Below are 23,079 nucleotides of genomic sequence, written 5' to 3'. Positions count from 1 at the left end.
TTACAATCGCATTATTAAAAAGAAATCTCCGCAGACGTCTAAAATGCATCAAACGACTCAATATTCCACATCTGATCATAATTAAAAGTTAGAAATATGGGCCTGAAGGGGGCTGGCTGTGACAGATTTGCTGCATGGGGCTGATGGAAGCATCATTAACAGGAGGAAATTGCAGGAGACAGACTTGGCGGGCCGCCCGGTTTAAATAACCATGCGGAGGGTGATTAATGCCCCCGGCCCCCACCCGAGGCAGGTAACAGCTCTGACGCCGAGCTCTGCCCTGGACCCGCCAGGAAAGGGGGCCTCGGGACTGGTGGGTAGCAGGCAGCTGCGGGGGGCGGAGTTGGGCAGGGCAGGGGGAGGGGTCTCAGCCGCAGGTGGGAGGGAGGGGTGGGTGGTGCGGATGCTGGGCCCCTACCCGGGCTGTGCGTGGTGGGAGCCGCCCAGGTCCTCTGTCCAGGGCTGGACCACGCGTCCCCTGCCGCTGCCGGTGCTGGGGGTCAGGCACGGGTCTCAGAGAGCCCGCCGCAGACTCGCCCTTGCCTGGCCCCGGTCCACGCCTTCTTCTTTTTAAAAATATTTATTTTCTTGCTTGCGAAGCCTTTTCCATTTATTAATCTAAGAAAATCTGTTTCCTTCTTTTTTTCTTTCCCTTAAGGGAGGCACTGGGCATTGAACTCAGGACTTCGTGCACGCCAAGCATGTGCGCCAACCACTGAGCTACAGCTTCCACCCCGATGCCTTCTTCTGAGGGTGACTAGCACCCCAGAGTGGTCGATGTGGGGCGTGGAAAGTCTTGGCTTCTTAGCAGGGAGGGTATAGCTCAGTGGCAGAGCGCACGCTTAGCACGCATGAGATCCTGGGTTCAATCCCCGGTGCCTCTACTAAAATAAATAAATGAATAAAGAAATAAGCCTAAGTACCTCCGAAGAGAAAGGAAAAAGGGGCCAGCACCCAGGCAGTGCCTCGGGGCGGCTGGAGGGAGCGGGGGACAGCTGTGTGCACAGGGACCTGCAGGAGGGGAGGGCTTGGCCCGCATCCTGTGCTCTGGGCGCGGCTTCTCCGCGTCCTGCCTGCCTGGGCTTCCTGCTCCGAGCGGCGGTACTGTTCGCGCTGAGATGAGACGGAAGTCTGGCTTGGCCTGGAGATGGCTCGGGCTCCAGGCCTCCCGGACACAACTTCTCAAAACCGTGACGTGGGCCGAGCTGCCCAGGGATCGTGTATAGTTCAGCCTCTGACTCAGCGTCTGTGTGAGTTCCCTGCGCCTGCTGCGGTGAGTCCTCGCAAGCCCAGGGGCTGCGGACCACAGTTCTGAAGGCGGAGTCCAAAACCCCGGTGCGGCAGGCGTGCTCCTCCTGGCGGCTCCAGAGGGGGGCCCTGCCAGCGGCCGGCGGCCCCAGAGGCCCCTTGGCTTGTGGCCGCATCGCCAGCCTCTGCCTCTCTCCTCACGTGGCTTCTCCTCTTTGGTGTCGAGTCTCCCTCTGCCTCCCTCTTACTAGAGCACTTGGGGTGGCGGGTAGGGCCACCTGGGTAATCCTTAACTCAACTGCACCCGCAAAGTTTTATATGTTTTTTTGTTTATATAAGGTCACGTTCAGGGGCCCCGGGGGTTAGGACCTGGTGTCCTTGGGGCTGTTAGTCACTAGCTATCAGGTGGTCTGCGACGGTGGGACCTGCCACTCTCCACGTGGACACGGCTGGTGTGCAGCCCACGCATGGAGGGGGGGCAGAGGGCTCTCGCCTGGGGATGTGCAGGCCCCCGAAGCTTCCCGGAGGGCGTGTCGGGGACCCGCAGGCCAGCAAGGGGTCCGCGCTGCCCGGGGGTGGGGGCAGTGGGCCCCGGCTGGACCTGAGCGTTCTGGGGCCCACACAGCTCCTGTCCCCATCTCCTCCAAATGTGATCTGAGTCCTCACTCTGTGTGGCTCTCGGACACTCTGCGTGGAACACCTGCCTGGCTCAGGCTGGACCCCCCCCCACAGGGTTACGAGGGCAGGGGTGACAGTGACCGTGGGTGGGGCTTTGTCATGGGCCTGAGCCGCTTTGATGATGGTTGACTGTGATGTAATTCACATCCTGTGAATGTCGCCTGTTTACAGGGTGCAGTTCAGTGCTTCCAGTAGATTCAGAGATTGTGCAGTTCTCTCCCCAAGACACCTGGTCTCCACCGGCCGCCACTCCACACCCGCACCCAGCCCCGCCCGTCTCCCTCAGACCCGGCCTTGTACAAGCCTCCGCGGTAGCTGCCGGGTGCCGAGCCAGCAGCCTGACCTGTACTCTGAGCGTGCCCGTCCGCAGGACTGGGCGGCAGGTCGTCCCTGGGGGCTCCGTGCGGTGCTGGCAGGCAGCGAAGGCTCCTGCCCATTGCCCGGGGGCGGGCCTGGGAGCCCTGCCGCCTCCACCGGCCGCTTCCTCAGCCCACCGCCGTCCTGGGCACAGACTCACCCCCTTTGATAACCCAGGACCCGGGAGCTCGGGATGTCTTGCGCCTCCCCGAGGCCACAAGGACTGGGAGCTGTCAGGATGGAAAGCTCCCCTCTCGGACCCCTCACTATGTTCCTGGGGCTCCGCCTCTGAGCAGCCGGCTGGCTGGGCCCGTCAGTGGAGGGACAAAGACCCTGCTGTTGTCCCAGCACCACTGTTAAGGAGACTGGACAAACGGGAGGTGTGAGGATGGAAAGGTGGTCCCCGGGCCCCATCTAACAGAGGCAGGTTGGGGGGCACAAAGGTCTCCGTGAAAGGGCCTCAGTGGTGAAGGTGTGACCCGAGGGCAGGTGTGCCGTGGGCGAGACGCTCACCTGGACCCCGAGGGTGCCCTTTCCGGCACCCACCTGCCCGGGTCTGCACACCCCCTTCACTTGACCCCTCCCCAGGGGCCTGGGTGGAGAGTCATGGGTCTGGGAGGGAGGGGATCACCGGGGTGGGGGCTCAGCGTTCAGAATGAGATGCAAACACAGACGGCAGAACAGCACCCTCTGAAAGTCACAAAGAGATGATTTATTACAGCTGCCCTCCCAGCGGCCGGCACGGTTGCCCAGGATCCTGTAAACGGATAAACAGGAAGGGAGCTAATTAGGTGCCTGGAGCAGAGGAGGGGTGATTAGCAAGCGGATCCTTTAATGCCCTGTGTTACATGCAGTTAATTACACAGATTGCAGGCGAATTAATGTCGGGCCCTGCTAATGATTTTTTGGGGAAGAATAATTTTATTTACACAACATGGGCTGCAAGAATTATTGAAATGAGAAAAATGGGAACGGCAGAGGGGCGACTGTTTCCCAGGAAAGGGGTTTTTCGGTCCTTGGCTGAGGGCCCGGAGGGCCGGGGCTCCGCCCAGCCCTGCCAGGCCAGGCAGCCACACCTGAATGACCTGGTGAGGTCGGCCGCCGGCCCGTCTGGTCCTGATGCTGCCACTGCCCTGCTCTCTCCCACCAGCATCCCTCTCCCCTGCTCCTTCCGTCCCTCCCTGTCCTCCCCCTACTAGCATGTGAGTGTCGGAATCACCCAGTTTCAGCGGGGTGCTGGGGAAAGCAGGCTGAACTAGCCCTGCCCTGCTCTCTGGCGTTTACAGGCAGAGACACAGAAGATGCGCTGCACGGTTTGGAGGGGTAGACAAAGCCGGGTGAATCTCGGGGAGAGGGCGGAGGGGTGGACGCACAGGGCCCTGGGTCTGCCGGGCTCGGGGAGGGCCCAGGAGCGAGCGGGGCCCTCGCACCCGTGGGATCTCCATCAACCAGGCCCTTTCCCCAGGGAGTCGGCAGGTGAACAGGCCACCGTGGTCCCCAGCTGTCCCAGCCATCCCAGCCCTGGCCTCGGCCACGAGAGGCACAGGAGGGTCTGTCCACTGTCCCCGCTACTCGACAGGCTGAGGGCTTCCTGGCAACAAGGACGAGTCCAGGAAGAGGTGCCCGTCCAAACTTGATTAAACTCCTGCCAGAGAGTCAAATAAATGACCACGGTCACCTTTCACAGGAGGGCGGCACCCCAGCTCCCCCATCCCGGGAACTGCGGCGGGCTGGGGCCCCAGATGGAAATTTGATTTCCCGTTTTAGAGAAGGACATGGGCGGGGGCTGGAGAGAGAGACATGATGTCTTCAGACGCCCCTGAAGGAGGCTGGTCTGCGCTCAGCCCCAGGGTCCGAGGGGCGCTCCTTGGGGCAGCTGCGGCCTGGGGGCCTCCTCCTCCTTCCGAGCTCCCTGCGTCTGGCATGGCTGGTCTCTTGGGCCACATCCAGACTTTCCTTGGGGACGAGCGTAGAATACGAATTGAGTGATTTCAGCGATTCTGCAGGCGAGTTAGATGCTGTGACGTAATAATCAGAGGAGAAACAGGGATGAATGGCAAAGTTCATGCCAAGAATTTACATTTAAAAGTTTTCTTTACTTAGAATGACACTTAATAGCAGCAAAAAAGCCATCACGTGGCAGAAAGGGCGTGGCTCCGGACCTGAGCGCCTTTTAACGACCCGCCTCGCCTGCTCTTCGGAACAGGCTCCTGCGGAACAGAACAGAACAGAACAGAACAGAACAGAACACTTTGCTCTGGGCCCGCACCTGGGCCCTCCCGGACCCGCTTGCCCACCCCAGCTTCCTGCTCAGTGTCCCCAGTGCCCACCCCCCAGACCCCCGACCTCCCCAGCCCAGCCGCTGCCCTCTGTCCTGGCCGAGAGTCCAGGCCACCCTCACCATGTGGCCTCCACCCCTCCCTCCTGCCCCTCCCTCCCGCCAGGGCCCTTTCCGCACAAAGCCCAACCCTGGCTAAGCCCCCGGCTCCACCGGGTCCCGCCGCTCCGCTCCCCCCCCCCCCCCCCGCAGGCCGTGTCCAGAGAAAACCTCGCTGCGGTGCTGGCTGCCTTCAGTTCACGGCCTGAGACTCAGGTGGCCCCAGGGCTGGACAGGGCCTGGGCCGCACCAGGTGTCCAGTGAGTATCTGGTGACAAGTAAGCCAATGAGCCTGGAAGCCCTCTGTCCTGTGGGGACCAGCTCGCCCCACAGCCCCACACTCCCTCCTGCCCCTCCCGCCCCCCAGCCCAGAATGAGCTGAAGGCCTCTGGGCAAGGTGGCCAAGGGCCTCCCGCCAGGCCGATGCCCAGCTACTGACCAGTCTAGGGGTCAGATGCCTCCTTGGGCCCCTCAGCAGGAGGGGGCTCAGGGCCCCCAGGACACAGGATGGAGACCCCCGTGCCGCTGGGGACTCGAGCCGGTGTGGGTAGACGGTGGAGGGAGATCTTGCTTCCGGGGCACGGGATTGTCCGTGCAGTGGATGCTGTGCCTTGCCGTGGCTGCCGGCTTGCTGACCCCGCTGGGTCTCCCTGGGGCCGCCTCCGCTCCTGCTGGGGGCAGTGGGGTGGGATGGAGGATTCGGCAACAGGACCACTGCAGCAGGCTCAACGCAGTCCCTCTGGGGCAGGTGTGACTTTCCCTGGGTCCCCTGTCCCCCAGCCCCCACCCTAAGCATGGTCCCTTAGCTGTGGACCCCGGGGGAACAGGACGGATCGCACACATCCATGGGCGCCCCTGCCCCAGGAGCAGGTGTGGGATTAAGTGGGGCCACATCTCCCAACCGCCAGGAGCGGAAGGATAGGTGAGACGCCAGTAGGGTGAATGCGGGGTGGGGGTCCCCGTTTTCCACTGCAAGGGGAGGAGACCTGGGGGAGCTGGAGTTTTCAGGAAATGTGCCCCGATTCGCACTCCTTCCTCTGTCCGGTCCCCCTTCCCTTCTCTCCCAGGGCAGGGGTTCTCCTCCCCACCCCGTCTGGCATGGGGGCTGCGCAGTCAAGGCGTGGAGTGGCCAGGCTCCTGGGTGCGCACCCCAGCTCCTGCTGTCACCTTCCACGGCTCCCACTGCCCGGGCCTCACTCTGTGCCCCTCGGGGACGCTTCCTTCCAGCAACACGGGTTTCCAGGGCCACACGATGCTTCCCATCCTGCTGTCCCGGTCTGTTGACCTCCAGGGTCCCAACATTTACAGAGGAGAAGGGTCCCTTTGCCTTGGTCCTCTCAGCCTCTCCGATGGGGTGGAGCTCAGCAAAGTCCAAGAAAGGAGCGGAGAGACTGCACCCGCCCTCTCTCCCGATGGCCCGGGGCGGGTGGCGAGCTGGGCCCTGAGGCAGGGGCCCCCGGCTGCCCCTGCGGCGCCCTCCCTGTGAGACCCAGGGGAGCGTCCCCTCCGAGAGCCTCGGTCTCCTCCCCCATGAAGAGGGGGTGACACTGGTGCCGCCTCCCAGGGCCGCTGCGGGGCCTCCCGCACATGGGCCCACGGGCCCACGGAGTCGGGGCAGCAGTGCCCTGGCCGCCCTGTGGGGCCTTCCTTCCTGACTCATAATGAGCACCTCCTGCTCCTGGTGGCTGACAGCCGCGGGCCGGGAGCTGCCTCTGCCTTTTTCAAGGTCACTGCGATCTTGTCTGGTTGCTAATTTGCACTGTCTGTGGAGAAAGCAAATGTCACTTTCCGCCGGCCCCAGACGGGCGGATCACAAACCCCTAATTAGTGGTGTCTGAATAATGAGGTTTCCCTGTGTTCTCATCACACGGAAATCACTTCCGAAAAGCAACTCAGGGGGCACGTGGGCACGAGGCGGCCCTTCCAGGGGACACCGGTCCTCGGGACGAGGGGCGCCTCTGCCCTGGAGGCGGGCTGAGCGGGGGCTGCCGGGAAGCTGGAGTCTGGGCGACCCTGGTGGGTGTGCCCGCCTCGGAGCGCGGTGACCGGGGAGGTGGGGAGCTGGTCGGGGGAGGATCGAGGTGGCCTCAGCCCCTGCGGCCCTGGCTCCACGCGGGGGCATTTCTCGTGCTCTGCTTTAAAGGATGCTTTTTGGCAAACCTCAGGAAGTTGTTAACATTTCGTGGATTCCCCACAAGTGGAGGACCGTTGGCTGGAACCTCAAGCCGGGTCTGTGCCTGGCCCAGGGGCGTCTCCCACTGGCGAGCCGCCTCCTGGATGTCACACAAACGAGCTGTCACCTGCCCCTGCAGGACGGCTGGCCGGGCCCTGACGCTCGTGGCTGGGAGGCCGTCAGATGGAATTCACTTCCAAGCAGAGCTTCGCCAACACAGCTATTGAACGCCTGATGACTTTTTCCCTTCTCCTCCTCCTATTTCAGGGCCAGGCTCTGGAGCGTGATGAATGGTTCGTTGTAAATCAAACTCTTTCTGCCCTGGCCCTGGCGTGCCCCTGGCTGGACACCGTGAGGTCAGGCCAGGCCGGTCCTGATGCCTGTGGGGCCGTGGGGCCCACAGCCTGCACCGCTCAGACTCCAAAAACCAAGAGGCCCGCTGTGAGCCGGCCGACCTCAGGAGGGCCCCCGTCGTGGTGCCTGGGCTGCACCTGCCGTAGTAGCTGACAACCACGAGACTCAGAGCGACTCCACGCCTGCCCCACGCGGAGCTCGGGCACCCGTCCTCGGGAGCATCTCCTGCTCCCTCGGCGGCCCCGCACCTGCCTGGCAGTCTGTCCCTGCAAACCCCACGCAGCCCACAGGGTTGAGCTCACACGTGCCTGCCTGAGTCTGTGTTGTGCTGATTCACAGGTAAACTGTGGGCTCAGGAAGAAGGTGCTTGGCACACGCTGGATGGTCATCACATGTTGAAAATGCATGCGTGTCTGAATGAACGCATGCCTGAACGAACACGTGCACGAGTGGGAATCAGGTAATTAACACGCACACATGAGCTCCGTGATGTGGATGCGGCCTTCGTAGCAGTGGCCACCAGCAAACTGCACTAAAGGCCTGGATGCGGGCTGGGCGGGCCCGGGCCGAGCCCCTTGAGGCCTCTGGCTGGCAGACCCCATTCCGGTGGTGAGTGTCCGCAGCTGGTGGTGGTGGGGAGTCTGGGAGCCCCCCTTCTGAGGCCCCTTGCTTAACTGACCTGCTGGCTGCTCGTCTCGGAAAGGAGCGCCTTTCCGGTGCGAGGTGCTCCGGCCCACTGTCCCCTGGATAGCGCTTCGGCAGTGGTGTCCCCCGTGGTGAGAATCTGAGAAAGCTCGCTAACCGCGATAGCCCTGGTTAGAGCTCCTCGCCGTTCTGCCGGGGCGGGCGGGGGCTGGTGTCCGCTTTCCTTTCACACAAGAATGGCTAGACGCAGGCTCTGTGAAAGAGGAGCCAGAGGCTGGGTGTGCCGGGCACTCGGCAGGCAGCTGCCGACATCCTGAAGGAGTGGGTGAGCGAAAGAGTGGACGCGCGGTGTGACTTGAGGAGGGGCGCAGTGTGACTTGAGGAGGGGCGCAGAGGCCTGCGTGGTGGCCCTCAGGGCCCCCTCACCTCCAGGGCCCCCAGCCCTCCTGCAGCCCTGGCTGGAGGCCACTTGGCCAGGATCATTCCAGGCCCCAGCTGAGTGGCCGTGGCCTGGAGCAGAGGGCCGGGCACACGTGCCCGCCGCGAGGACCCCGAGGCGGGCCCTCCTGCTGGCTGAAGTGTCCCCCTCTGGCTTCTTTCTTTTGGGCTCCTCTTTAAGTTTACGTGCGTAGACGTTCTGTTAAGCAGTTTGGGGTTTAGAGAAGAATTAAGTGGCGTCCCACGGAGGAGGAACTCGTCTGCGCGGTACGCTCCACTGGAGCCGGTGGACAGCGACGCGCCCCGTTGTCCCGCGGGGCGCCGCCCCCAGCGCCCCGGCCCCGCGTCCACCCGCCCCCCCACCCCGTGGCCCCCGGCGGCCGCCCACAGGCGGCGCCTTTGGTGTGCGTCCAGGGGCTGCCGTGCGCAGGGCCCTCTGGACTGTCCCCGGTGTTGCCTCCCGGGAGGTCTGCGCCCACGTCCACGATCCACCTGGAGCTGACTTTTATGAAAGGTGTGAGGCCTGTGTTGACATCAGTTCTGGCGTGTGATGTCCGGGTCTCCTCTTTCTAACCCGGCGGCCCCTGAGGGGAGGGGCGTTTGTACTCACTTGTGCTGCCGGTACAGGGGCTGTTTGCGCCCGGCCCGGCCCGGTGCCAGCGGGTCTGCAGAACAGGCCAGGCCGTCCTGCCCTGGGCACCACTGGTGTGGGGGGGCCTGGCCTCTGCCCCTCCCGGGGCCCCGTCTCCCAGAGGGCTGGTGAGGGAAGTCGGCCCCCACGGCCAGCGCCCCCCACCCCCCCGCATCTCACCCCCATGGAGGGTCTGGGTGGAGGACACGCCGGAGGTACGTGCTTTCAGGTGACTCTCCCCTGGTCCTGTCACCGTCGGGGCAGGTGGCCCAGGGTCCTGCACAGACCCGGATGCTGATAACGCTGGCTGGCAGGGTCGAGGTGGGTCAGGGCTCAGGCTGCTCCCGAACCTTCCTGTGCAGTGCATCACCTGGGGGCGGGGCCGGGCCCTGGGTCCTGTGGAGACCGAGGTGGTCAGGGCCCAGCCCCGCCTTCAGGGTTTGATGAGGAAGGAGGAGCCGTGGCCTGGCCTGCCAGGCCCACGAGAGGGCCTCGCGGGGGCTGGGGCACAGACGTGGACTGCAGAGCCAGTCGGGAGGGTGGGAAGGCTTCCTGGAGGAGGGGCCATCCAAGCAGAGATTCCTATGAATCAGGCGCCAAAGGGTGGTTTCAGGGCATTCCCCAAGCAGGGCCGGCCGGCGGGCTGCTGTGATGTGCGCAGTGCTGTGGCGCCTCCAGCAGGGCCGCCAGGGACCCCCGCTGCTTGAACGAGTGGGGCTCTCCCCACCTGCAGCCCTGGGGCCCACGGCGCCCCCACGCAGGTGTTAGAAAGGACTGGCCTGAGAGAGGTGGTTTTCGGGGGGATTCAAGGAAGCGGGGCTTGTTCTGAATTGGGTGCCGTCGGGAGGCGGCTGGCCGGGGGTGAGGACAAGGCAGAGGGTGGGAGGAAAGGAGGCTGGGAGGGCCGAGCCGAGGAGCTGGGGGCCATGGGGGGACGCTGAGGGCTTCCAGCCCGTCAGAGCCGGGCACGCTCGGAGGGCATCCGAAACCTGCTTCACTCTGGGGTGGAGGCCCAGGCCCGAGGACCCGGAACCCAGGAGCCAAGACTACCCGATGTTTGGGTTCTGGGAGCTGGAAGCAAGAGGGCACGCCCTCAGGGCCGTTTCCCTCGGCCGCCCAGGCCCCGCCCTCAGCTGCAGGCACCTGCCCGGGGGCGGCCCTCCTGGCCAAGGCTCTAGGAGATGCCTCCAGACTTACTTCCTACGTCTTTGTATTTATTTCATTGTACATCTTTTTGGTTGTCCCATTTTCATTTATTTCACTTGACGTGTGTTTTTCAAGGTTGAAAACAGTCTAGTATAAGCCACAGTCAACTGGTCCAGCCAGTGTGGTTCCTAGCTCGGCCGGGCTCACCTGTCCTAGAAATTCACGGGCAGGGGACGGCCTGGGACCCGCACCCACGTCCTCCCCCAGCCCGCCTCCGCCGCTGTCCTAAGTGACTGGAGCAGGACGAGACCACGTTTCTCTGGCATCACACCGGGCACCCTTGGCGACGCACAGCCTCACTCTCACCATCCCCACGAGGGCAGGTAACACTTGCCCCGTCTCACAGAGGAGAACGTCGAGGCTGGGGCCAAGGGCTCGGTGCTCAGGGCTCTTTCCACGCCGCGCTGCCTCTGAAAACATCTGGTGCTTTGTCTGAGTCTGAACTGGGACAACCGGGGCACCCCGTTCACCCCAGAACCCCCCAAACACCCCGTTTTGCCCACTTAGGGAGGATCTGGGGGAAACTGTCTCATTCCCTTCAAAGTCCTGCTGGAGGCGGCAGGTGGCAAGGGATGGGGCTGCCAGGGGAGCCGGAGGGAAGCGGTCTGAGTCCGTGTGTCTGACCACTGCTCTCTCCGCTTAGCAGGAATGAGCAGGCGCTGCCCATACGAGCCCCTCGGCTAATCACACTTGGATGATGCCCGCAGCCTCGGAAGAGCCAGGGAGTGGCTCTCGGCTCCCAGAGAAGAGCGTCCGCACGGCAGAGAGAGAGGGAGGCCCAGCCGTCTTTGCCGCCTTATGGCACAGCTGACCCACGTGGAGAGCCGTGCGCACGAGGGGCGCGCAGGCACGTCGGGCTGCTCGAGGCACGAGCCCCGTGGCTGCGCCTGCGGCTGCCCTGGCGGGACACCTCTTGGTCACTCACCTGTCCTTCCAGGTTCTGCAGCCTGGGATCTGAGCCCTGAGTTGCAGGAAGCCACCATGGGGAGATGCTTTCTGGGACAGGCCATGGGTTTCTGTGGACCCCGTGATGCATGCGCCCGGCTGGCAGGATCCCTGTTCAGAGCCCAGCCCCGGCCGGGCGCTTCCTGGGCGCTGACACTTGTCTTCTCAGTGGCCTGGGAAGCTGGCATTTTTGTTGATGCTGTGCAGAGTGGCTCGACCAAGATCGCCCAGCTGACGAGGACCAGAGTCAAGTCCACGCTGGTGTGGCCTCTAAGCCTGCGTCCTTCCTCTGATGCACCGTGCAATCAGAGGAAGAGTCCTGTTTAATTCCCAGACCACCGTTTACTGGCTTTGAGACCTCGGGCCAGGAAGGGCCCTCTCCTGAGAGCCGGGGCTGATGACTGCCTACAGGATACGGCCAGCCTCCGACCCTGGGGCGTTAGTGAGAGAGCGCACCTAAACTGTGCTCTGCGGACGCTGGTGTGCATAAGGAAAGAATCCAGGACTCACAGCTCTGACTCACAAGCTCGATCTCAGAGCCCAGGGGGATCTCAGGAGACGGCACAGGGTCCCAGCAATTCACTCCAACAGGATGGCCATGCTGGACTGCCTCCGGGCTCTCAAATTCCAAATTTGACTCTCTCCACTCCTCTGGTGCTAGTGTGCCCTGAGAAGTCAGCACCGGAACTGGAAGGCCTTCATCCTGCCCTCCATCATCCATCCACCTATTCGCCATCCATCCATCTGTTATCCATTCATCCATCCAACCATCCATCTACCATCCATCCCTCCATCATCCATCTCTCCCTCATCCATCCATCCATCATCCATCATCATCCATCCATCCATTGTCTATCCATCATCCATCCATCTAACCCTCATCCACCCGTCCATTATTCATCCGTCATCATCCGTCATCATCCATCCATCCATCTACTTTGTTCCTCAAGCACTAATCAAGCAGTGATTATATGCTAAGAGGCAGGGCGGCCAGCACAACCAGACAGGGCCCTGCTTAGAATCCAGAGGACTAGAGGCGTCTCTTGGGCCATCATGTAAATACTATTACTCAGCAGGGTAAAGGCTCAGACGACCTGGTGGGTGTCCTGGTTCCTGGGACTCTGCGTCAGGCACAGGCTTTTCCGTGCCTCCGTGTCCTCACCTGTAAATAACCACAGAGATAACCGCGGTGCCGACCTTATGCCCGCTCTGAGGTGCTGGTCCCCCCGTGAGCGCGATGCTCTCAGAAGACCGTCTGTGGGTGGTCTGCCGTCATCGCTGCCTTTGCTGTTGCGAGGCTGAGGGGGATGCCCGGAGCTGAGCGCGAGGGCGGGGCCGGCCTGAGTGGAGGGGCTCAGGCGTCCCTCTGCCGTGGGAAGGAGGAAGCCCGCGTGCTCCTGAGACACCAAACTCGTCCACACGGGGTCCCTGGGGCTGTGGTGGGGCTGGGCAGAGGTGACGGGGTCGCTGTGGGTGAACCTCGGGGGGCCAGGGAGGGCGAACCCTTCACAAGGTGCCAGCTGTCCTCCCGTGCAGTCACTCCTAACCTTCTGGAAGGTTCTAGCGCTAGTCCCATTTCAAGATGTAGAACCCGAGGCTCAAGGAGGTTAAGTAACTTGCCCAAGGACACTGCGGACCCGCGCCCTTTGCTGCTCGGTCTGCTGCCTTCCACGCTTGGTCTGGGCCCTGGGGCGGCGGAAACAGGACCCCGAGCTGGGCGGGAGGGACTTCGTGAACCACAGGGGTCTGCTTCCTCCCAGTTTGGAGTCAGGAGTGTCACCAGGGCCGCCCCTCTCCCGGCGCCTCGGGGGAGGGGCCTTCCTCCCTCTCCCCGCTCGTGGTGGCCGTGTCGCCGCAGCCTCTGCTCCCACGTCGTGTGGCGTCTCCCCTGTCTCTGTGTCTCTTATAAAGTCACTTGCCGTCAGATTTAGGACCCACATGGTGAATCTCAGTCTCAGGGTCTTTAACTCAATCGCACCTGCAAAGACCTTCTCCCCAAAGTCACGTTCACAGGTTCCAAGGGTGAGGACACACACAGATCCTTCGAGGACCTCCAGCCAACCCACCACAGTGGGGCCCAGCAGAGACACGTTCCCACCACAGGAAGGCCCTGTCCGGGGCCCTCTTGTCCCTGCTCGGGGCCCAGGGCCCTCGAGCCCCCCTGGGAGGATGGCCCCCCTCTCGCTGTGCAATGACTTGCTTATTTTAGCTCCTCCAGGAGTTGCTTCCGCGTGGCCTCCTGTCCTCCCCTCCGGCCCTCGGAGGGCAGGACCCTTGTCCCTGTCACCTCTGCAGCCTCACACCCCGTGCTTGGCCTGGCACTCAGTCAGAGCAGTTGAGTTGGGTCCATGAAGGGAGGGACAAAGTCGGTGCCAACATCTGGTCTCTACCCCATCATCACAGGAGGCTGCTCCGGGGCCCCTGAGGCTCACGTGTGCCTGGGCCGCCCCCAGGCTGGGCCGAGCTGCTCAGCACGGTCCATTAGCTCTCTTCTCCGCCTTCGCCCGCTCTGTTGCACTGCCAGAGACGGCTGAGCAAACACCACGCCCGGAGAACCCTCTAGGGCCAGAAATTCCAATAGCATTTCTTTAAAGTGTCATAGCCGATTGGCAGCAGGTACCTCTGATGGTTTCAGGGGGAGAAGAAAGCAATTCGGAGCAGGGAAATAGCTATTGATTGAGCAAGTAGTTCCTGCAGCCGGGCCGCCTCTGGTTCCCTGGCTCCAGCTCCCCTCCTGCCGCCCCACATTCCCGAGAGCTTCCCCACTTACCAGGCGTGGTCGCAGCCGGACGGTCGGCCCACAGACACGGCGCCCACCCTGCTTCCCAGCCTGGTGCGCCCTGCGCTCACTCGGGCTCCTGTCAGCTGTCCCGGTGCCCACCTCTCTGGGCCCTCCTGCGCCGTCGAGGGGAGAGGAGGGCCGCCTGGCACCAAGGCCCCGGATGCGGGCGGCCCCTGAGGCTGGACCCCTGCGATGAAGGCGTGTCTGCGCCCGGACGTCCTGGATACCGTCTCATCGATGAAACCAGCAGCGGGAGCCCAGCTGCTGACCGCGCCTGGGCGGCTCTCTGCACCTGCCAGCCCGCGGGCGGGTCCGGGACGGGGCGGCGGAGCCTCAGGAGGCTCGCGCTGGGTGGGGGTTGGGAGGCCTGCCTTCTGCTCAGCCGGGTGGTTTGGGCGCCCCTCGATGAGCTCTAATGCTTCGCAGAGAGAAGGCGCGTGGCTCCTCTGAAAGCAGTGTTCCTGCCCCGTGAGGGGCCGTGCCCCCTTTGGCCAGGCTGCCCGCTGGCTCTGAGCGGGGAGAGGTCAAAGGGCACTGGCGGCCTGGCAGGAAGGGCACCCAGGCCCCTCCCACTGCTGCTGCATCACCTCCCTCTGGAAAGGACCAGCCCACCAGGGCCCGCGGGCGAGGCAGCCACAAGCCAGCAGGACGCCCAGCGTGGGGGCCCCAGGCTCAGGGAGCCAGGAGGGCCCATCTCTGGCCCCATGGCAGGTGAGAGCCCCAGTTGGGGGTTCCTCACCTTGACCCCAGCCCTCTCTGGGCAGGATGGGGGCCGTCCCCTCCCGGACTGGGTTCTGCAGTGTTACAGGACCTGCAGTGGATGCCACGGGGCCCCACCCAGATTCCCTCTTCTGCTCGCAGCTGCTGGCAACACCTGCTCACAGCGGCCGCCTTCCCCGCTTCACCACCCAGACCCTCCAGGTCCACGGTTGCTGCCCTCCTTGGGGGTCTGTGCCAATGATGAGGGGGTGCAGGGGTGCAGAGGCCTGTCCCTCTTGCCTCCATCTGAGGGAACTCTGAGGGGCCAGACTGGCTCCGCCACACCCCGGGCCCAACCCCTGTGAGCTGCGGACCCCCCGCTGCTGCACCCTTACTGCAGGTCTGCGGTGCCCTGTGCCCACCCTGCCGCCTCAGCTCCCTTCAGGTGGGCCTCCTGGGCCGGCTCTCCCAGGGGCCTGTTTCCAGGGAACCAGGGCTGGGACAGGCCCTCTGCCGGTGGGCAGGCTGCACTTTCTGTGTCCTCCTCTCAGCCCCTGCCCCTGGCCAGCTGCTTCCAGAGACCCCCAGGCTGCCCCAGGCCACGACCACCTGGGCCCCGCCTGGCTGCTCTGTCCGTCTTCCGGATGGAGCCTCTCCCCGTCTTCCCTGTGGGGCGGAGCTGAGCCGCCCCCGTCCCCGTCTGCAGGCCCGTGGGCGCTTGGTGGGCGGCTGACCCTGGCATCCCAGACCGTCTGCAGTGAGCCTGGGGCGCAGGTTCCTGACTCGGGAGGACCTGAGTCTGAGCGCCAGATCTGCCGATCACTAGTCAGGCAACGACCTTCCTGAGCCTCGGGCTCCGTGTGTCCAAGGGGGAGCCCGGCCGGGGAGAGGGGTAAGGAAAACAGCCCACCCGCCAGAGCAATTGGCAAGGGCTCACTTTTCACTGTGGGCCCGTCTGTGCTGTCCCCCAGACAGCCCAGCCGCCCGCCCAATGGAGCATCCGGCCCCCACCGCGGGCTGCTGTCCGGGGTGGTCCTGCCTTGCAGCCTCCTGCACCTTGACCGGCCGCGGAGGGGCGGTGGGCCCGGGCTGCGCTGGGAGGGCTCCCCACGCAGGGCCTGTGCCCGCTCCCCGTGCTCCTCACGCCTGGGAGGGAGCGGGCGGCGCTGTCAGCTCCACTCAGGTCCAGTCTTCGCAAACCCAGTGGAGCGTGCCGGCAGGGGGAGCGGCTCCTCTGAGCAGCTGGTGGCGGGGCCGGCTGGCATCCCTCGGGGCGAGTGACGCTGATTAGCGGTGGCAGCCAGGGGAGCAGGCCCAGCGCCAGCCTGCTGGCCCGGGGCCTGAGCTCGGGTCCAGGCCGAGGGCCTGGGATGCGAGGATGCGGAGCCGCTTCCTGTATCCACAGCTGCCCCCGGGGCTCAGTGTGGCAGCCTGGGTCCTGGCGGGGTTTCTCACTTACAGTTTACTCAGGACGGAGGCCCAGAGAGGCAGGTGCCCTCAGGGGCTCTGCGGGGCAGGCCGCCCTGCTCTGCTCCCCCGAGGCGGCTCCCGGCTCGCTCGCACCAGACCATCCTCGTCTGCACCAGGGCACTTGACTGGTCCGCCCTCCATCGCCCCCCCCTCCCCCCGGAAAAAAGCTGGTATCGGTTTTATTGCGCCAGTAGCACTGGTCAAAACAGAAAAAGTAGACGACCCTGAGAACTGAGAGGGAGGGAAAACCCTCCCCACCCCTTAACTGGAGGGAGCCCTGCGCCTGCTCCCGCGACCGCTCTCCCGCGGGCGTGAGGCCCGTCGGTCTGCAGGGTCCGTACCCGCTGTTCGCAACCTGTTAATCTCGCTCAGCGATTTGTCAGGAACACACATCGAGGTCGGTGAACGTGCTTCTACCCCAGGGCTGCACGCTGCGGCCTGTGCACGTTCCAGTGAACGCGGGCCCCGGAATTTATTCACAGCCCCCTGTCGGGCACTTGAATGTTTCTTTTTAAGTGTTAAGTCATCTATGTGCATATCTTTTTTTTTAACTTAAAACTTTCCCCCAAGCTTTTTCTTTTTTTTGGGGGGTAATTAGATTTATTTATGTATTGTACTAGAGGGGCTGGGGATGGAGCCCAGGACCCCGTGCGCGCTGAGCACACGCTCTGCCGCTGAGCTGGACCCTCCGCCTGCACATCCTCACTTGTCTCCTTAGGGTGGGCTTGCTCGGTCAGAGGGCCTGGAGTGGATGCATATATATCTTCAGCATATAGATATTTCTGAAATATATTTCAGAATAAATATTATTATTGTGTGGTGACTTAAAAAGCAGTTTTATTGAGATACAAGTCACATACTGTACAAGCCAGCGGGTTTTAGTGTATCGACAGAGCTGTGAAACCACGGCAGCTCATCTGAGAACATGTCACTGTCGGGGGGAGGGTGTAGCTCGAGTGGGAGAGGGCGTGCTCAGCACGCACGAGGTTCTGGGTTAAATCCCCGGGACCTCCATTAAATAGATAAGCCTAATTACGCCCCCCTGCCAAAAAGAGGAAAGAGAGAGAGCATGTCACTGCCCCAGAAGGAACCTCCGTCAGCCCGCAGTTCCCGTCCCCTCCCCGGCCCCTGGCCCCTGGCAGCCGCCAGTGTGCTCTCTCTCTCGCCGGGACACTCGCGTAACATGGAGTCGCACTGCTTGTGGGGGAGCGCCTGGCTCTCCCCACCGAGCACGCTGGTTTGGAGGGCAGCCCTGCTGTAAGGTGGACCAGAACTCCATCCCTTGGCCTCCTCCGGTAAGACCCCCGAGAGACGCACGCCTGTTCTCAGGCTTTCAACAAGCCCTGGGCCTGGCACTCCTCAAAGGCTGCGCCCGTCCCGACCCCCAGCAGGAGACGAGAGTGTCCACCTCTCAGAGCAGGGGCCGGGGCTCTGTCCTCGTCCGCATGCCCGGTTGGAGGCGTCTACACCGGGGGCTCGGCGGGGCTGCAGGCTGCAGACGCTGTCACAGCCGGGCTCGGAGGGGGCCCGGGGAGGGCAGCCATGGTCTCTGGGCTGGCACAGCACTCTTGGAAATATCTTCAAACCAGAAGAGTTTTAGTTCACCTTAATTTAAAAATGCCGTGGTACAGAGCAGCGTTTTTTCTTTTTTTGGTTGGTGTTGGAAAAACTGACGTCCCTCTCACAGCACCTGATGCACAGTAGAAGGGTAGGTACTTTTTTAAAAGCATGGCTGCTCTGACAATCGGTGAAGAAGCTGTTAATATTTCCCACCTTGTGGGGGACTGAGAAGCTGCCCCCCTCCCGTGGGGCGTTCCTTGCCCAGCGGGTCAGCGGAGCTGGGACTGCCTCCTCGAGGCGCACAGTGACCCTGCCCAGACGGATGCACGAGGCCCCACCCGCAGCCAGCGCCCCTCGGGCCCGGCACCGCCCATGGCCACCGTCTGGCAATGGGAGGTCTGGGCTGCCGTGACCGGTCCTGCCGACTGGCCACCTGCGCTCTGCAGCTCTTGGCTGTGGCACTCCCTGCGGGCTCTGCTGGAGAAATATGTAGTAATGAACACCACAGCTCTGCCTGTCGGCCCGGGTCCGCATCTACGTGCATCCCGCAGCCTCCTGGGAAAGTAAGGCCACCTGTCCACAGGCAGGAAGCATGGCCCTGAGGAAGGACATGGCGAAGTGTGTTCCTGCTCCAGATCTCTGATCAGTCCGGGAGTCACCTAGAGTCGTCCCACCTGGAGCCGTCCCAGCCGTCCCACCCAGAGCCGTCCCAGCCAGAGCTGTCCCACCCGGAGCCGTCCCACCCAGAGCCGTCCCACCTGGAGCATTCCCACCTGCAGTCATTTTACCTGGAATCATCCCACCTGGGTCATCCTTGCTCTGAGGAAGACAGGCTTCTGGCCTCCGACAAGCCTCAGCTTTCTGGAGATGAGCTGTCACACGGGGCCGGCCCATCCGTGTATTGCCATCCCACCCTGCACGTCCACCGGGGCCTGGAGCTGGCTGAGGCCCTCTGGCTGGAGGACAGTGGTCTGGCCGCTGGCTGAGCAACAGGGAGGGAGGGGTCAGGAGGCTGAGGTCTACTTCCAGGGTCAGGAATGGCGCGACTCTGGGCTGTGGAGCACAGAACTCACCTCCGGGCCACGAAGGTCCTCAGACAGCAAGCTGAAATGGACAGCCGGGGTGTGCCTGACCCCACCTCCCAGGGATGCAGGACCGCCCCCGCTGAGATTCCACAGCTCCTGACACGGGAGAGCTTGCCTCTTCTCTTGAAGTGGACCGAGCACAGGGCCGCGGCTGTCACCAAACCCCATCCCGCTCTGGAGAAGGCCACCATCCTCGTGAGCTGCGGCCCTGACGCTGCCGTGGGGGGAGGAGCCCCTCTGACGTCCGGCCGTGTGCCGTCAGGCCTGAGCAAGCCTCCGCTCCCCATGGGGCTGGGGAGGGATGAATGTTTCACACCCGGAAGGCGCTGACGTCTTGCTGGATGGCTTCGCTTAGCGCGGTGCCTCGTTCTCGCGCTGATAATCAGCTTGCTTACCACAATGGCTGATTAATCTGCGTCCACCGTGGAGTCACGCAGCGAATTTCACTGTGCCTCCTGCTGCCGCCCTGATGGGCTGGAAATGGCTCGGGCCCTGCAGCTGCCGGGGAGGGGGCTCAGTCCTCAGGGGGCGGGTGTGGGGCGGGCATGGTGGGGGGATCGGGGCAGCGGCCCAGGGCTCTCTCCTCGGGGTGCTCCTCTGTTCCCGGAGGCTGAGCGGCCCTGCTGGGTGCAGTGTGGACGGCGGCTGGGGTCTCTCTTCTCTGCCCCTGACCGTTGATCTGTCCTCTGACTGGTTCCCCAGGGGGTTGGGGGACCGTTGGGAAATTCTTTAGAAGACATTTCTAAATGGGAAATTTGAAATGGGTTTAGGTGGAAGGAGAGACGGGAGGCAGAATTGTTCAGGTGGGCCATTTTTTCCCAGAAGGATTCTGACGCGTGGGCTGCTAGGTTCTGTATCACTGACCTGCCATCCCGGCCAGGGATGGAGCGTGAGCCCAGGGACTTGCCAATGGCTAGAGGTCGGCCCAGGGCTGCAGCGCGGCCTGCCAGGCTGGCCTGCCCACCGCAGGGTCCCGCCGGCCCAGCCCAGGATCAGTTCCCCAGGGGGCCGTGGGTGTGGGGCTCCTCCCGAGGGCTGCAGGGCCATTTGCAGGGTGAGAGTGTTTTCTTGCCCCCGGAGCCAGAGCTCTTCTTGGGGAGGAAACTGTCTCCACTTGGGAACAATCTGAACGAGCCGCTTGCAGAGGGAAGGTCGGAGAGCCCGGCTCAGGGGTGGCTGGGCAGCAGGGGCTGGGAAGGGAGAGCAGAGGCCGAGGAAGGGCGGAGCCCTCGGCGCTGGGCCGGAGCCCAAGGATGCAGGTGTGGCCAAGGAGACGCTTCCTTCACTTGAAATGATCTCAAGATAAAAGGGAAGTTGCGCACTAGGACAGAGACGTTCAGTGTTCTGCCCTCCCCACCTCCCCGCACACCCCCGGCCCACGCGACGGTGATGCAGTCGGCAAGAGTGAGCTATCACCCTGGGTGTGAGACAGACCTCGCTGGGGCTCAGAGGTCTTCCCTGTTCCGGGACCCTGTCCGGAGCTCACCCAGACTCCACCCTGCACTCTGCTGTCCGCTATCCCGGGCCTCCTGTCCGCGCTGTCCCCTGTTCCGTCCTCCTCTGTGCCGCGAGGACAGGCCTGGTCCGTCACTTCACAGCGTGTTCCCCCATTTGAGTTTGTCAAATATTTCTTTTCGCATTAGATGGAGCTGTGCACTTAGGGCGGGAACGGGAGAGAAGAGGAGAGGGGGCTGCCTGATGGTGAGGCCTTAGGTGGGCTGCCCTTTGTCCCTGGGCTGGACTGGTGTCTGCTGGGTTTCTTTATTGCAAAGTTCCTAGTTTTTTTTAATTTAAATTTCATTTATTTTTTATTGCAGTATAGTCGGTTACAACCTAGAAGAAATGGACAAGAGAAAGTTACTAGTTTTTTTAAAAAGTTTCTGGAAAGTTACTATTTTTCTCTTTGTCACTAAGAACTATCTTGAGGGCGGTGCTTGGAGCCTCTGCTACTCACACCCCCCTGAAAGGCCCCACAGAGCTCCCCCAAAGGCCCCCTCACCGCCTCGAGCTCCCATCACCCGTTGCCGGTCCCAGGGTCACTGGTGCAGTGGTGACCCTGCTGCGTTCTCCGCGATGGTCTGTTCCGCTCTCTCCTACATGTGTTCATTAGATTCTTCTGCAGGGAGGGTTTGTCCCTTCCCTTCCATTTGATTATTTATTCTGTTATTCGTTTATGCCAGTGTGGACTCAGGGACCTTGACTTTGTTACAAGTAAAGGGGTAACACGCTTGTCCCTGCCCCTGGGTGGTGTGCTGCGGGGTTGGGGGTGGGCCCCTCATTCGGCCTGGTAGGTGGGCAGGGGGAAGGACGTGGGTCAGGGCAGCTGGTGGCGTGGAAGGGATCCAGAGGGGGGCTCGTTTCTGGCTGGCGGAGCCGGTGGGGCCGATGGAGGGTGGCGGAGGGTGGCGGAGGGTGGCAGAGGCTGGTGAGGTCTTGTAGGGGCAGGTGGAGCCGGGGGGGATGGTAGAGGCAGGAATTGGAGTCAGAGAAGCCGGGCCCACTGCCGAGCCCCTGAGACAGGGCTCTGGACTGACCTCGGGCTGGGAGGGGTCCGAGTGACCTTGTCCAGCCTGTAGACAAGGGACCCGGCTGAGGACAAGGAGCGCCCCCCCCCCCACCTGTGAACACCTGCTCTGCGGCCCCTGCTCCGGTCGGCCGCATCTGCGCTCTGCAGGGCACTCATTCCCTGCTGAGTCCTCCTGGCTCCTCCGCGGCCGGCAGCCCACAGCACTGGCTCCGCCGGGAACTGACTTCAACCTCGGACTCCGGCTCCTGAGAGCTCTGCACCCAGGCTAGGGAAGGATCTTGGCTCTGTCCCAGACCAGCAGGACCCCCGGCTCGTCACTGCCTCCCCGTCCAGATGCAGCGCCGCCCTTGGCGGGCCCAGGACCCTCAGTTCTGCAGACTGTTCTCGACTCTGCTGATGGCTTTCTTAATGACCAGTAAGTCCTTCCTGTTTGCAAAGCCCTCTGCAAGCCCCTTGAGGGCATGTGCCTGAGAACACACACCACTGAGCGCACGCCCGCCGCTGCTCCTCGGGGAGCTCCGTGCTGCCTTACTCCTCGCTGGCTGAGGTTCCCCTAGTCACCCCTGTCCTTTTCTAGCCCGTAGCCCCTCCTGGCCACTGGCTCCTGCCCTCACCTCCCACCCATGTCCCCGGGCTGCCCCCATGCCCTCCTGCTACAGGCCCTGGGAGCTCATCCCTGGAACCAGGTTCCTTCCTCGCTGTTGGTGACTTGCACCGCTTGTCAGCACCAGGCTGCAGACCTTGGCAAAGGCCGCCCATAAAAGCCGAGATGCTTCTGACAGAGGGGTGTCCTGACGGCCGTCGTCCTCTGGGGCTGCACCACGGAGGCAGGAACAGGGAGGCCTGGCTATCCGGAGGACCGAGGGGAGGGGAGGGGCACTGGCCCAGGCTTGTTGGCACCGGATCAAGGGCACCGTGGGCTTGGCCTATAGTCCCAAGTGCTGGGACCAGGACTTGGGACCTGGCCAGAAGTGCAGCCGCCCAGCTTGCAGGGAGAAGCGCTGGGCAGGGAGGTTTGGGAAGGAAGCTTGGGATTTGGACTTGGTGAGCTGCGGCCATGCGCTGGCCGGGAGGGTCTCCCCGCCTTCCGTGGGCCCCCGCCCTTCTGAGCGTTGGTCTGTCCACGTGCAAGTGGAGCTGTGCACCTAGGCTGTGTTGTGAGGGCGGAGCGCATGGCAGGAGCCCGAGGCCAGGCCGCCGTTGGTTTGGGTGCCCTGCTCAGTGTGGACCGAAGGGGCTCTGCGTGGGCCGGGCTGGGGCGGGGGCTGCTCCAAGGCAGGTGGCCCCTCCCTCCTGCCTGCTCCCACCCCAGCAGGCTCCCCGATCTTCTCCGGCCTGGATCCCAGACAGACCCTCCACTTTGCCCTCCTTCCTCAGTCCCAGCCCTGCGCGTGACCCCACACAGCCCGGGCGAGCTTTCCCTAGCGCAGCGGGTCTCGGAGGGTGGTCCCCGCGCCAGCAGCACTGGCTGGAAATGGGTTAGAAACCCACCATGTCAGGCCCTCCCAGCCCCGCCGAGGCAGAGCCCGGGGCACGCCACGGCACACGCGCGAGTCAGGTCGGTGAGGGCCCAGTTAGGGCGCCCGGCGGGCTCCCACAGCGCGGACGCACGCGGGGATTCACGAGCACTCGCTGCGGATGGGGGGTCCGCCACGCCTGCAGTCTCACAGTGTACGAGACAGACGTGCGTTCCCCCGTCTTCCCAGGTGGACACAGGGCGACGGAGCAGCAGCCCCTCCCTCCCGTGACCCAGCGGCTGTCCTGTCCTCCCGGGAACGGGACCGGCGGAGGGGGAGGTGCAGGTCCCAGGTGTCCGTCCCGTCTGCCGAGGCTGCCCGCCCTCCCCGCTGCCCCAGCGCCGACCTTCGCCCATGTGGCGCAGGGCGATGGGCTTAGGGCAGCAG

At 63.5% G+C, this 23,079-nt stretch overlaps 2 protein-coding genes across 3 annotated transcripts; one reads left to right on the top strand and one right to left on the bottom strand.

Annotated features, from left to right (window-relative positions):
• The first annotated feature begins 1,109 nt into the window (after window positions 1-1,109).
• LOC116663327 lies at window positions 1,110-3,288 on the top strand. 2 transcript variants are annotated; one of them, XR_004319595.1, is made up of 2 exons: window positions 1,110-1,273; window positions 2,098-3,288. XR_004319595.1 is itself a non-coding variant. In XM_032478909.1 (2 exons), the coding sequence occupies exons 1-2, from the start codon at window positions 1,148-1,150 to the stop codon at window positions 2,667-2,669; spliced, it is 675 nt and encodes a 224-aa protein (XP_032334800.1). In that variant the 5' UTR covers window positions 1,119-1,147; the 3' UTR covers window positions 2,670-3,288. The 2 variants fall into 2 exon arrangements, 1 of the variants encoding a protein (XP_032334800.1); XM_032478909.1 differs by having other exon boundaries at window positions 1,119-1,250.
• Window positions 3,289-16,818: 13,530 nt separating this feature from the next.
• LOC116663000 lies at window positions 16,819-18,844 on the bottom strand. Its single transcript, XM_032477374.1, has 3 exons — window positions 18,637-18,844; window positions 18,352-18,545; window positions 16,819-18,161 (listed from the first exon to the last, which is right to left on the bottom strand). Exons 1-3 carry the CDS (start codon window positions 18,837-18,839, stop codon window positions 17,833-17,835), a joined length of 726 nt encoding a protein of 241 aa, XP_032333265.1. The 5' UTR covers window positions 18,840-18,844; the 3' UTR covers window positions 16,819-17,832.
• Window positions 18,845-23,079: the final 4,235 nt, after the last annotated feature.

Source organism: Camelus ferus, chromosome 4, assembly GCF_009834535.1.
Source record: "Camelus ferus isolate YT-003-E chromosome 4, BCGSAC_Cfer_1.0, whole genome shotgun sequence".
Classification (NCBI taxonomy): domain Eukaryota; kingdom Metazoa; phylum Chordata; class Mammalia; order Artiodactyla; family Camelidae; genus Camelus; species Camelus ferus.
This window is presented reverse-complemented; position numbering and strand designations above follow the sequence as displayed.